Consider the following 15,226-nt stretch of genomic DNA (forward strand, 5'->3'; position numbering starts at 1 on the left):
AAGAGTAAAATCATAATATTAGTGTCTGGAAAGGCCACTGCCATCCACACATCCACACAACAGATGGAGCTGTGTTCAGCGCAGCTGGAGCAACGCTGACTCAGCCTGCAGGAATCAGGAAGTCTTTTCATCCCTGGCTCATAACTAAAAACAACCAGAAGCGAACATGTCAGCATCTGCTTCACAGTCTGGTAAGCTGGACGGTTCTTCCTCTTCTCAGTTTATTAAACGTGGCATTTCTGAAGTTGTGGCAGACAAACAATAGGAGGAAAGTCAGTAGGCAGCTCTTTTGTGCTCCGCTGCGGGTTTTATTTTGGTTTTTTGCGGTTTGCGCTGAGAAGAAGCGGCAGCTGCAAAGGGCGCAGCCGCTTCTCGGAAATTTTAAAGCGATTCTGTGGATGCGAGGCGATGACACACCAGGCGGCACAAATGGCCACCAAACTGCATGTAAACAACATAAGTTTGAGTATGCGCGTGCAGAGGAAGCAGTTAAAAAAACACACACACACAATGCGCCGCTTTATTGAGACAGTATAAGCTACGCTACTGTATGAAAAGCATGCATCTCCCTTGTTCTTGCAGAGCTGAGGCTGGTGGTACTGGGCCCAGTACACGCAGGAAGCAAACCTGCTGTTTGCTCTATTCTGGGCCTGCAAGACAACCAGCTGGGCACAGATGAAGAGAAGGGCAGTAAACACCGAGGAGAGGCTGCAGGAAGACAGGTACATGAGCAAGATGTTTTGTTTTTTCTCTCTCTCTTCAAGTTCCTTATTTTATTATTATATACTACACTGGGCAAAAGTTGTGAGGCACCCCTGAATTTTTCAGATATTTCCAGAATTTTTCCATTTTAACGGCTTTATTCCTCAACACAGTGTGAATCCTCTTAAAGAAATTACAGTAAAATATGTCTAAGCTTATCTTCAGAAATAGTTCTCCGAGCTTCTGGAAGGACTTTCCACGGCTCTTCTTTAGATGCTGGTTCCCTTTTTTCTTTGTTCTCTGTCCAGATGACCACACACAGCTGCAATAATGTTGATGTCCAGGCTCTGAGGCCATTTACCTCAGCATTTTCTCCCTGTTTCCCTTCGTTAAGAATTACTTTCTTGACAGCCACCCTACATGGAAAGCTTTTCTGATGCTGAACAGTAGATGGATCAACTGACAGTCCAGATGCATCCCTCAGGTTCTGTGTCAGGTCCCCGTATTTCTTATGAACATCACTCAGATCCTTTAGATAGTTTTTAGATCTGACACTTCTTCTTTTGTCCTCCACTTGTCTGTTTTCCTCCACTTTTTGGACACTGGACAACATGCTGAGATGCTGCAAAGTTTTAGCTAATAGAAAAATCCTATTTTATGTCCAACTGTGCTGCATTTGATTTCCATACAAACAACGGTAGAAATGGGAACAACTGACGTCTTTGAACATTGGTTCATCCTTTGAATGAGGGGCCTTGTTTATGCTTCCTTTATTCAGAAAATCAGGAGAACTATTGCTTAAAACCATTTTTAAAGAAAGTTTGGCTCTTTGAAAGCAAATGTTAAGAAATGATGGTAGCTCAACACTTTGACGCAGTGCTGTAAATAAATTATTATGTACAGATGTGTTAACCAGCAGTCCTGCTCTGATTGTTTGAACTTCATGCCTCTCTGTAGATGGTGGTGTTTTCCAGTCCAGGCTGGTTCAGTTCAACCTTCAACCCAAAGAAAAGGAAAGAACACATCTCCTCCCTCATCTCTCTGTCCAGCCCGGGGCCACATGCCTTCTTGCTCTGTGTTCCTGTGGACCAGCCAGCTGATGGAGAGGCCAAGGCATTAGATGTCCTGAAGAAGCTGTTTGGTCCCTCTGCTGTAAGTGGAAACACCATTGTTCTCTTCACCCACATAGAGGAGCTGGAAGAAGATGAGCAGCTGGAGGAATACCTCACCACGTGGCGCAAAGACCTCCTAGAGCTGGTGGAAAGATGTGGTGGTCGCTACCATACTCTGGAAACCCGTGGTGGAGGACCGGAGGAGAAGAAAGCGGTAGAGGAGCTGCTGGAGAAGGTCGAGCAGGCAGTGAAGGAGAGTGGGACCCAACACTTCAGCTGCAATCTGTTCCGGGAGGCTGAGGAGAGGCTGAGACAGAGGCAGCAGGAGATGGTGATGCAGAGGAGAAAAGAGCAGGGTGATGAGGAGCCTCCCACAAACTCACCAGAAGCGACGGAGGAAGAAATGGAAGCGGTCCGGGAGGAAGCAGAGAGGAGCATCTGTGATTTTGATTTGGATGTAGATAGTATTTTCCCTTCTACTACCGTCTCAACTTCCTCCCCCGCTCCCTCTTTTCTCCGGGGCCTGTGGGAGAAGCTGATAGGCTGGATCAGGTGGCTGCCCAGTCTTGTGGGAAGGGAATCCCTGCTGGGGTCCTTGGTCGGCCTGTTTGTCGGAGGGCAGTATGGAGGTATGGTCGGGGCCACTGTGGGTTCAGTGGCTACTGAAATGGGAAGAAGAAAAACCGAGAAAACTAAATAAGAGATTATCTCAATTAAGATATGCAAATGTTGCACCTTTTAGCTGTGTATTACTGAGTTGCAGGCTCACGAGCTAACACATCAAAATGCTGTTTACTGCGGTCCTCAAAGTCTCGATTTCTGCATTCATTTGACCTGAAACATCATTTAATTTGACTTATTCACATAAAAAGAAAACCACTTTCCTCATCTATGAAGCATGGTGGTGGTAGTGTCATAATTTGGGCCTATTTTGCTGCTGCTCTTCATTCATGGAGCAAGAAATTCAGAGTTATGGCTCAACCAATGCACGAGGAGGTCACTCCAGATACAAACTCACTCACAGATATGACGTCTGGGATCTAATTTCTTTAACTGGGTTCTCCTTTTTTATTTAAAGGATTTGTGTGAAAATGTTACAGGTCGTATTTATGCAGAAATATTCGGTCATCTTTAGCTTTTACTACTTTTCAAGCACTTCCATATGCCTGAACTCTGAGGTCCACTACTTATTTTCTAGGAAATGGGACTGTTCTTTTAGAAAGCCTTAAAATGGTTGGTAAATGATACTTTATGGATTAGCAATAATTCTTAAAAAATGTGGTGTGTTTTCTAGTATATCTTTTTGAAGGTTGTTGATTTATCCTGATGGTGTGTGTGAGTTTGACTCTTAACAGTAATTCATTTTTTCTGTAGCTGTACATTAGGACAACCCACCACTACAGTTTCTCTCTATTAAATTCAGATGAGAAGATGACTTCTTTTAAATGTTGTTTTCTTGAGAAGATCACGTATCTTTATTATTTGATGGATTTATTATGATAAAAGCAGATGCTTTTAAGTCTAAAAAGCAAGAGCCACACTTCAGTTTAAACAATAGTCTGATTAGTTTCTCCCTCTTCATCGATTATGACTGATCTCTGAATCATTTATTAACAATTAGTGTAGAATTGATTAGTTTTGTTTGGTTCCTGGATGTTTGTGAGGTCATGATTATGCTATTTAATCAGATAAACACTTATAAATTTAGCTTCAATGGTAAAATAGTGCTGTTTGACTTAAATTTGAAACACAACAAGCTCATAAATAATAGCTGTACTTTTGCATTCAGTAGTTTCTGACTGGAACAGAAAGAGAAAAAGATCAGATGCTTTAAAGTTAAACTGCACGATATGAATTTGGGTAATCTGGGACAATTTCAGGTTCAGCCAAGTATCTATTTAACATTTTAAATCAACACATTTGACCTTTCTGAAAGTCTGAAAACATCACAGAGTAGGGGATAGTGGGGTAAATAGTGCCAGTTTTTACTTAAAGTGCCTTTAAAGCAAGGGGAGTACAGTAATGCTGCTACCTAAAATATGTACACATAATTTAGGATGTTGTGCATCCCTAGGAACAATCACTTTGGATCTTAAATAAATTGTTTGAGAAATACAGCTTTAGAAAAGAAAAGTGGTTTTGTGGCACAACTTAACCCTGGAGCGGGATAAGTTGACATTTATTGTATGACAAGGTTAGAGACACAGGATTCATGTTAAGGATATTTTTTATGAATAGGCTTGTATGAACACAATTATAAAAAAAATAATAAATAAAAATGTCATAATGAGAATGCTGTTACAAAGCAATAAAATTCAAATAAAGTAATACATAGTAAATAATCATAAGATGTGTTATGTTCTTAACCCAGGCTCTTTGGCACAAATCACCCCAAGCCCACCATTTGAAAAAAAAAAAGCATCCTCCAGCTGTTTTGAGCTAGCTTCATGCTAACTGTATAGACTCATGGTGTAGCTTACTAAAGTACTAAAACATGTGTGAACTGTTTTAGAAATAATTAAAAAAACTCAATCGTAATAATTTTACTCTGGAGGGAAAAAAATAGTTTTTTGAACTTAAATGTGCTTGTCTCTCAAGCCATGCATCTCCCTTCTTTGGAGGATGAGTGAAATGGATGTCTCTTAAAAATATGTGGTCACATGACCAGTTTCTTCTGTGGTTTTTTAGATAAAGGGGTGGCACTATTTGCCCCTTTGCAAAAATACCCCACTCTCTCCTAGACATGCCACACCCCCTTTTTTTTGTTGTGTGAGACTTTTTAATCTGAGATCATTTTATTACCTTACTACTAATTTTTAGAAATTATGTGAATAGAAATTGTACTATGTAAGCATAAAGCTAAAAAATCCCAGTAGTATCTAAATAAACACATGTTCTTATAAAAGTATTCTCATTATGACGTTTTTAAATGTTTAAGAACTTTATAAACAGCATAGGACTTAGAAACCTTGAATATCTCTGTAATGTTATGCAATTTCAAGATGCCACATAATGTGTATTCCCCTTTCAAGAATCTCAAATAACTGAATAAATGACCCAAACTAAGCTCTCCCACATTCTCAATCATATTTTGACATGCGATAGGAAAAAAGGGGTTAAAATACATTTTTAAGACTTTATAATTATTTTACTTTTTCCATAAACATAACCTTACAACTATTCAGATCATTTTCTTGTTTATAACCAGATGATACTTTATTGTTTCTGCAAACTTGCGCAACAAAATTAGTTCATATCTAATTCAATTTGATTCAATTATGCTTTATTTGTATAACATCAATTCACAACAAAATGACCTCAAGGAACTTTACAGACTATATCATTTCAAGCCAATTCATTGATATCAAAATAAAACAATTATAATTGTGTTCATACATTTTAAGCCCAGTCTAAAACATTGAGAGGGTGTTTGCTCCCTGACTCAAACTGGGAGCTGGTTCCATAACCGAAAACTCTGCCTCCCATTCTACTTTCAGAAACTCAGTGACCCACAAGGAAACCTCCACTCTGAGAACAAAGTACTATGTCGGGAAAATATTAAACTAAGCTCATTGTATAATAAGTTATGAATAGTTATTTTAGAACTTATTTGTCCCTCATTACCCAGATTCCTCAAAACTTAGCATTTCCTTTGATATGGGGAGAAAAAAACAAAAAAGTTGAAACACTGGATTAAATATGCAACACCAAGAAAATACCACAAGGTGGAGACATTGTTTTTTAAGTTGGGGGAAAGTTTACAGCTTTGAAGTAAACTGTGATCATTATTTACTGCTTACAATGCAAATAAAACTTGTTCTAAGTGCACTGCATTGTTAAGTGTTCTTATGATATTTGAATGAGCAAGCTTTCATTTTCAGACACTTTTATCTAATCATAGGGTGCAGAGCCTGTAACAAAGATTGACCAAGAAAGTTAGCATTTTTCTGTGATGCATTTTTGTAAAACCAGATTGATCATCATGATATATATATATATATATATATATATATATATATATATATATATATATATATATATATATATATATATATGGACGCAGAACAAAAGCTGAACAAAAGCTGAGGATGCAGACGTGTCTCCTCCAACCTTCTCTCCCTCTCCTGCTGTCACAATAGCAGGTTACGTGTCTGACACTGATGTAATTGATACTCTGCTAAAACCGTCCGTCACAACCCCATCCTTACGTCTTCCTTCTTCGCTCTCTGTCTCCGCGAGCTGCCGGCGGCTCTGCCTCAGGAACAGCTAGGCGTTTCCGAATGTGGGTGGTCCGGTCAGGGTGGGAGGGAGGGAGGGATGGAGGGAGAGAATTAGCTCAGCTCTCATGTTTCCCAAAAAGAGAAAAGAAGAGGAGGGAGGGGAGGGACACGCGAAAGAGAGAGTGAGAAGCAACGAGAGAGAGAGAGAGAGAGAGAGAGTCTAAGCTGTGGGAATACATCTGTCTTCCAGATGTGGCCTCATCTTTTCTAAAACAGAGGGAGAATGAGGAAAAAAAGTTTTAAAAGTAAAGGAAAATTGGTGCTAAACAGTTTTTTATTGTTGGGGATTACACATTCAGCTTGGGCTGTAGTTACAGTACCAACTTCAGCACCAGCGAGGATCTGCTGCTTTTCCCTTTTTTCCCCCCTCTAAAAATCTGCAATGAAATTTTACACCAGCTGTACCCTTGAAGTTAATGTATATGAAAGAGCACCTGTCCAAATATTTTTCAGTCTTAGCAGATACATCGCGCATGAGACGCAGAGCACAGTGATAAAGTTTGAGTTTATTTCTTTAGGAGGATGTGAGAGACGAGAGTATTCAGGAAAGAAAATGCGAGTCAAACCAGTAGCAGTTTTCCGCGGTGTGAAGTCACCGGGACGGAGGCTGCAGGTGATTTGTGCCTGTATGCGTAATCATAGAAGAAGAAAAGAGCAAACACGCGAGGAGAGTCAACAGTGAGCCACCATTAACTCACAAGTTCTGTTCTCTCCCTCTGAACAAAATATGTTTTTGTAACGGCCTTGTGGTCCCTCGTCGCAAACTTAGGAGGAGGTTTTGGTGGAGGGGAGGCGGAGGGGCTGTCTGCAAAGAGACACGGACGCCGCAATATTTTTTTTTTATTATCGCACCCCATGGGCTGGAAAAAGACAGTAGACCAAAGGAAAACAAAACAAGATGACACACTTTTTTCCTGAGCAGCCGGTTTCCATGGTAACATTATGGTATATTTTCTTTAAAAGCCCTGTTTCATTACAGCAACATAATTTCGTCTTATTTTCAAATATAAACATGACATAATGTCTTTATATAATAGTAACTTTTATTTAAAGAAATAAGCAACAAAAATACACACACACACACACACACACACACATATATATTTCATTAGTGCCCCCCCCCCCCCCCAAAAAAATGCAAAAACATGTGGATGATTTATCGTCAATATTTTATTAAAGAAATAAAAGAAAAGGCAATAAGCTTTTGTGAGTAATGCACTGATATAATTGTAGGCTAATTTAGTGAGAGTGTAATATTTTGTGTACAGTAATCTTCATGTGACAAACACCACAGAAGAAGACACAAATCACCGTTAGTAGGGGATGTGTTTCTATCTTTTTCTGTGTGATCGCAGAGCTGTTTGTGTTTGCCAGTGGTGTCCGATATTCATGCTCCTTTCTCCCTCTTCCTCCTCATTTTCTCTGCGAGCCTCCTCATCTTTTTCCCATTAGTGCTGTTTTCATTTGCCCTCCTATCGCGAGCGTGTGTGGCTGCTCTTGTTTACGAAGCAACGCTCGCTCCTTCCGGCTGTGCACGCCCCACGTGGACCATAAAACAGAACAACACAGATTATAATATGAGTTTACATCTGATTGTAGTTCCCCTTATTTTTCTTATGTTAAAGGGTATTTTTCATTGTGCAAGAAAGGAGAGTAAAATGTGTATAATTTTTACTATTTAAAAAAGTAGGCTAAATCTAAGTATTATTATGTTCAGAATGTGTTAATCAGAATGATTTCTTACGTAAATGCTATTTCTCATACACTTTGATCAATTTCCAGCGTTGCATCTACCAAGGTAATTATAAGGCACTTTAACAGATACAGTCCAATTCAATATAATTCCTTGCAGTTCCATTATAATCCATTTAAAACAAATCTATTATGTAACCCACACTAGTCCATTTTATAATAACTGTTCATACGACTCAGTTCATACAATATAATTTCCTAGCTAAGGAAACCAACAGATTGCATGAATCTTTTCTTCTATTCACTTCCCCATGCTGAGCATGCACAGGGCAGCGGGCAACAGTGGAGAGGAAACACTCTTCCTTAACAGGAAGAAAAAACCTGAAGCAGAACCATACATAAGAAGGGCTGCAATTTGTCTTGACTGGTTGGGAGTGGACAGGATAGGAAAAAGGGGTCAACAAGCATCATAACTTATAGCCAGGGATACTTGCTGAGTACGAAAATGAGAGGTGCAGGTTAGTGACAATAATGTCATATATTTGTACATACATAATAAAGAGCAAAGACAGAAAAGTGGAGGGAAGTGCTAAGTGCATTATCACGTCTCATGGAAGCACAAATAAGTCTGCAGACTGAGAACAAGGTGCTCTGCTGGTAAAATGTCTAATTATGAAAACTTTAAGATACAATGGAGCTTGGTCACCAAGAGCTTTACATATGCGGAGAAGAATTTTAAATTCTGGATTTACCTGGGTGCTGATGAAGAGAAGCAAGTTTGGTGCTTACATAACCAAGATCTTATCACTTCTTTTTAATCATAGCAGTTTACAGAGCATTATGTCAAAGTTTATAATATGAACAATGTAGTTTATTTAAATTTTTTCCTGTTTTGCATGCTTACTTTTGCAGCATCTTGTTCTAACTCTAACTCAACATGCTGTTTAGTTGTCACAAAGCCAACCTGCAGCTTTTTTTTCCACAGTCGTGCCATATTTAATTTTTAAAATTTAATTAAAAGACTCTGCACAACAAAAGTTAACACAAAAATGATTAGAAGTAATGTGGTTAATAGAATATACTTAAAATATCCTCATTTGTTCCTAGAAAAAACATGTTTATCTCTCTTAAATTTTCAAATACTAAATGAAAAAGTGTGTTACCTGCCTTGTCACATAAATTAAATGAAAACTCAGATAAAACATGTCAGAACAAGGTGTAAGCACAGACAGGAAGAAAGAAATACAACAGGAAAGAAGCCCCCAGACAACACATACACAAAATTACACACAGCTGTTGAGGTTTGGCCTCTTTCGGACACACACACAGGAGCAGCTGCTCGTGTACCAGCAGCTGAAGTGTTTCTACAGACAGAGGAACATGCTGGCATGAGAGTTGCCCCCCTCGTTCTTCGTCTTTTTCACCTGACCTGAGTCCAGTCCAGATGTGACTAAGCAGTCTGGAAGAGGAGAGGAGAGAGAGTCTTGGATGATGCTGGTTCAGCTTTCTTCCATCATCTGTTTAAAAGAAAAAAAATCCAAGTATGGTGGCCACATTTTTGTCATTTATCTTCGCTCTTACAACCTTAACATACGTTCTGTCACTTGGAAAGCTAAAAAGCACTCGAGCTTAACTAATACACTATGGCAACATGTCAAGATCATGATGAGGCTAAATGAGTTCCAGTTTGACTCTGTTCGCATGCCAAGGGACAGACAAACAGCGAGTAGGAGGATAAGGTCACCAACTCCGGGTTCGGCCTACTGTGGGATGCTTCAAAGCAAGTGTGTGGCAGAAATGGAGGGATGAGGATTACAATTACATTAGGATAAGGATGAAGTGAGCTACATGCAGCTTACAGAACTCCACAGGAGGCCATATTTAAAGGACTTTTTTCTTCTTTCTTTTCATTTTGACTTGTGGTGAGATAACACAGTATGAAAGGAGCAGGGAAAAGCTGGAACTCTGTTAGTGTGACAGCTCTGAGGAGTTAGCCGCTTTCGCCGCACCTCCTGCAACAGATGGGCTTTGAGGTCTCTGGGAGGGGGCTTCAGTCAGAGTCTGAGACAACTCACTCCTTGTGGAGCTGTGGTGCGGGTGTTGGATGGCCCCTGAGCTCACCATAATTGATGAATAGTGTGGTCCACATTAAGTGACATGCGCCGTTGGCTGTAAGTGAGTGCGATGACTGGGGAGTGGGAGTGGGGGCCCTTTTGAAGCTGTGTTTGAGAGCCCTCATCTCTGTAAAGAACACCAGCCTGTGGTTTAGTCTTATACACTCGCAAACAAACACACACATGTGCACCCATGTTACCCTTTAGTATTATAGGGTTTTGGGGGAGGTGGTTGTATTATTCCTGGCTTAATTCAAGGCAGATATGACCTGAGTCCTGTTCCTCTGCTCCTGCTCTGTTGGATCAAGTCTTAATCCTGCACTCACCACATGAATGGGAGAAACAAAGAGGAGCTGCGCTCGCTCCAGCCACATACATCAAATGTCACTCAGGTCCATATGCTGTCATGCAGCCTATGATGGGTATCTGCGTGTCATATGAAAGCTGAAGGAGCTCATAATGGAAGCCTGTAAGACCAGAACTGGAGACAGACATGCAGGAAAATTGGAGCCACATCTTGCATAGATACAGTGGGCTTATGTGCAGCCAACCTGGAACTGATCTGCTGCCCGGTTGTTTTCACAGATCCACAACGCCGACACATCCTCTGCCAGGAAAACAAGCTGAGTTGACCCATGACACCACTTTAAGAGCCGCAGCACAGAAAACAATCTCTAAATAGGAGCGTCTTAGGAGACTCTTTACAGTAAGCTGTGACTAACAAACCCAAAACAACTCCAAACAACACAGGGAAGCATCCAACTTCTATTCTAGCAACACAAGCTCTCCACTCTCAGCCAAGCACATAATAACTAATGCTCAAGGGCCCGTTGTTGTCATATCTTTTCAAACGATGCCAAACCCCAAAACACACTCCACTCGCACAACCTTGCACAAACAGGGGGATGCAGGCAAAACTTTCCAACTACCGAACCCACCAGACAGCCGATCATGAGGCTGAGGAACTTGCGGTGGGTTCAACGTTTGGTGTGTGTCATGGTCCAGCTCCCACGCAGTGGAAACACAGAGGGCCCCCTGATCCCTACTGACGCCCCGAGGAGCAGACATGCCCTTCAATCTCCATCTGAAATGAGAGACAGGCCGTCGGTGCACAGGGATGGGCCTCTGATTTGTTCTGTGGTCCCTTTGAAACCATGCATCCTGCAGAAAGGAGAAGAGAGGGAAACATCTAGTAAACATGACATGCAGGATGAAGGCAAAATAAGATTAAGATGTGCAGCTGCAGTGGCTTTACGGTGTCCCAGAGAGGGCAGTGGAATCAATGTGGAAATGTTAATTTACATGCAGTAACTATGAGTGTGTTATCTCTCTTTAAAAAAAATTAAATAATTTAATCCAATACAGAAAACAAGAAATATAAAAAAAATATAAGACTTAAATGAAAAACAAAAAAGAAAAACAGTTTGATGTTAGTGACGAAATAAACATGTTGAATCCCTTCCATAACATGCTCTTTAAAATGTTTTAGTTTGTGCACAGGCCTGAGCCAGAGTGAGAGGAGTGTGTGCGAGACAAATCGAGAGGGAAATAGACAGATTGTGGTGGCTTTGATGTGCACCAGTCCTCAAAATAGACACAAAAAGTATAAAAAAGGCAGTATGATAGGACTAATGTCTTTGCAAACCACTACAGTGGAAGAGTGTGTGCCATAACTGGAATATGGCTTGCACACACTAGTTCATGTGCGCAGATGTCAATCATGAGGAGTGATGAAGCAGAAAGAATTTTTTTTCTCTCAAATAACCTCAAACAGCGCAGACAACTGACACGCCTTTAAAGGGAAAGAAAACATCCCCCACCACATTGAAATCTCCCCCCTTATTCTCTTCTCCTTGGAAGAACCTTGTGTGATCAGAACTCTGCCACCAATATGCTCCCCATATGTCCGAGTACGCTCTTTTGTTTTAGAGGAATTTGGCTCGATCTGTCCTGTGTATTAAAGGGAGGTCTGTCTTTGTGTGGGTGATGACAGCCCATCACTTAGCGCTGTAATGACTTGATCTATCAAACGTGCAAGCAGCAGTGTTAGCAAAATAGGCATAAATCAAGTCCCACATTTTGTGATGCCGTCCTAAGCGTTTCTTCCGGTTGTGTTCAAAATGTCTCCATTAAACTGCTTATTACTCCTAATAACTATAAAACAGGGACGACAGGGGTTTACCTTGACAACAGAATGGACAAGAAATGCAAGACTGAGGCCGACTACAAGGCTTAGGTCCTTCAGTGTTTGCAGTAACATGTTGTATATCTACTGTGTCTTTGATGGAAAACTATTTCTTTGTCTTTGAAGCTGTTTTTTTTGTGGAAGCAGCATTAGAATCAGTGAGTTAAAGAAACTATACAAACTTCTAAAGAAGGTCGGCTCTGGGACTCCTGAAGCGGATTATTAAAGAAGAGCGTTGTAAGAGCTGCTCCACATAATGGACAAGACCGAACACCCTCTTGTGTGTTCAGTCAGAGGCTACTTCATCTCCACTGCACAGGAGGTCATTCCTGCACAGTCATGAATCTGCACCGTCAGTGCTTTAAAATGACTGTGCTAATAGTTAGTATTTATTGCTTTTGCTGCAAAACGTCAGTAACTACTTCGTCAATTAAAGTAGCACTATGTAACTTTCTGACATTAAAAATATGGGTTTCCTTCTCATTTTTATGGCACAGTATAATTTATTATGTACATTCTTGGGACCCTTGTTGCCCAGAAGCATCCCGAGGCTGAGAAACAGCCCTTCACATCTTGATGTTGGGATGTTGCGTGACTTTACAGCTGAATTCCACTTTATGAACCACATCACACGGCAGCAACTAGATATCAACACACTGACTGTTTTGAATGCGCACATGGCTGATTTATTAAAGAAATGCAAAAGCACATTACTACAAGAAGAGGGGAAAAGAAAGAGATAAAGTGGCAGAATAAACTAATAAAACAAACAACAAAACTTTGTTACGTTCATTTTGTGATCTTGAGAAAACAGAACTTGGGTGGTTATCTAAAAAAAAGCCTACATACAGCCTAAGATACAGAGATAAATTCACTTGTAATCATGTGAAAACGAGCTTTGTGATCTTGAGTTGACATAAAAAGCAAATAAATGCGCAAATGGCCTCTGTCGGCTTCTATGCAGCCTGGTTCATTGGAAGTAAAATACAGAGGAATAAAAGGGATTTTTACACAGTCCAGCACCTTCTTTGGTGCAAGTGAGCCTAGTTGGGAATTTCTGGTTCAAAGACTCAATGCTCTGCAGTGCACACAGATCATGCAGATATGAAACAACATCAATGTTTTTGCAATCTAAATTCCAAGATTACTTCATTTTTAGCTCAAGGCCAGACACAAAGTCACAGCCAACATCTGAATACACCACCACTTACTAAAAGATTGCAGAACGCACGAGAAGCAGGGATTTGAAAAATGAGCCCACGTACTCATCTAATAATTAACGGACGCTATGACTCAACGTGGTCACTGAACGGTTATTAACTGAGGAGGCTGTCGTATTTATTTAAGTAGGAAGCTAAGACTGCTGAAGTCCAGCCATGTCATATGTTAGATCGTGTCAGATTGAAACCATGACACATTAAACTGTTCCCCCCCCCTTGTTCTTCCCTCTCTTAGAAGCAGGGTGGTCCTCAGTCTGGTCTTGGCTTATACATGTGTGTGTGTATTTGTGAAACTGCCACAACAACAACATGACCCCCAGAAATTTTCTTTCATATATACTAATTCTGCTCAGATGTGCACATCTTGCATGTCCACAAGCTCACACACTGCAAACAGTGTCCATGGTCTGCAGGGGACTTAACCAACAAGGCCACCATTGACACTGACCCATCTCCCCCATCCCCACCCTGCTTGGCCCTCATCACCCTCCCACGTTGCCTGGGCTCAGCACTGGCCACAGGGCTGAGAATGCGGTTCAGGTGCAGGACTCTGCTGTTTCCAATTAGCTGGGTATAAATTAGCATCACTCTCCCTTGTCCTCTCTCTAAACATTGCTGCCTCTTCATCCTTGTCGACCCTACACACTTCACTCTGCCTCTGACCTCCCGCTTGTATCCCTGTGACACATAAATCCACTTCCTTTATGGCTCTTGTCAGCAACCTCTGCACTCCACTAACTCATGCTCTGCGCTGTTAATGTGCAGTGCTTTTGGTATGAAACCCTCCATTTTCAGTCAATGAGAATATAAATCCAGTTCTATATATCACATTCTGAAAGGAATATAACTTCTGGTTTAACTGTAAAGTCTGCTTACTGTAACTGTGATATTTCATAGAAGACAAGGACATAACCCAATGCATGCACTACACGTCAAGGCAAGGCATGCACTGATAAGGTTACACTGAGATTCAATTACTCTGTGAGAGGAAATGCAGCTTTATTCCTCGACTTATTACACAGTGTGTTTGCGAGCTTTTTCTTTCACAGGTCAGTCTGTTAAAACGAGTGTTATTTTTCCAGGGCGGCGAGATCAGCTTCAAGTAGGACCTGAGGTCACCCTGGCACCGAGAGTTCACATCTGTTAAAATAAATTCTCCAGTCTGCCATCAGTAGTAAAAACACACACATTATCCACAACACATAAATGCAAGCAGTGGTGGAATGAAACCAAGTGTATTTACTCAATTATGAATGTTATAATTATATTTTGTATAATATAAAGTCACATGGATTATTATCCCTGATGCATTACACTTACACATATATTATTATAGACTGAATTTAAATCAAAATTAAAAACATTCTGATAAAATGCAGTCAAAACTTAAATATGTCATTCATTTGAAGCTTTATTTAATAGAAACAAATTCAAAGAAACAAATTTCTCTGTGTTCCCTGACCAAGTTTATTGTATTTAGAAAAGTTGATTGAAATTTTGATGCCACCAACACCCTGAAAAAAGATGAAAAAGAAAATAGAAAAGTTACTATGATATAGTGTTCTCCACTGTTACTTTTAACCACCAGGTTACAGGTGACAGGTTAAGGTGTCATGACTGGATATAAAAAGGAGAAGCTACCAAAAAATTTGGCCTTTCAACATTTACACCACAGGACTGTGAATGGACAGAAACCATGGTTGGATGGTCTTGAACTTCAAGGTGTGGCTCAGGAAGATTAACATTCAGACATGGACATTTTAACTAGAAAAATTGATGCTGGGGCTGTGTGCCAAAGATGACAAAGACCATCCAAGCAGTTATCAATGGAAGGTGTAAAAAACACTGTCTGTGTGGGGGTGCATGACATAAGTAACTTGCACATGTGTGAACTGATAGGAGACATATGCTTCCATTAAGG

At 40.5% G+C, this 15,226-nt stretch overlaps 1 protein-coding gene across 1 annotated transcript; it reads left to right on the top strand.

Moving 5' to 3' along the window:
• The first annotated feature begins 103 nt into the window (after positions 1 to 103).
• On the top strand, positions 104 to 5,530 carry si:dkeyp-69e1.8 (uncharacterized protein LOC100001340 homolog). Its single transcript, XM_041974737.1, has 3 exons — positions 104 to 191; positions 583 to 722; positions 1,660 to 5,530. The coding sequence occupies exons 1-3, from the start codon at positions 167 to 169 to the stop codon at positions 2,512 to 2,514; spliced, it is 1,020 nt and encodes a 339-aa protein (XP_041830671.1). The 5' UTR covers positions 104 to 166; the 3' UTR covers positions 2,515 to 5,530.
• The last annotated feature ends 9,696 nt before the right edge of the window (positions 5,531 to 15,226 follow it).

The sequence above is a fragment of the Melanotaenia boesemani genome, chromosome 2 (assembly GCF_017639745.1).
Source record: "Melanotaenia boesemani isolate fMelBoe1 chromosome 2, fMelBoe1.pri, whole genome shotgun sequence".
NCBI lineage: Eukaryota > Metazoa > Chordata > Actinopteri > Atheriniformes > Melanotaeniidae > Melanotaenia > Melanotaenia boesemani.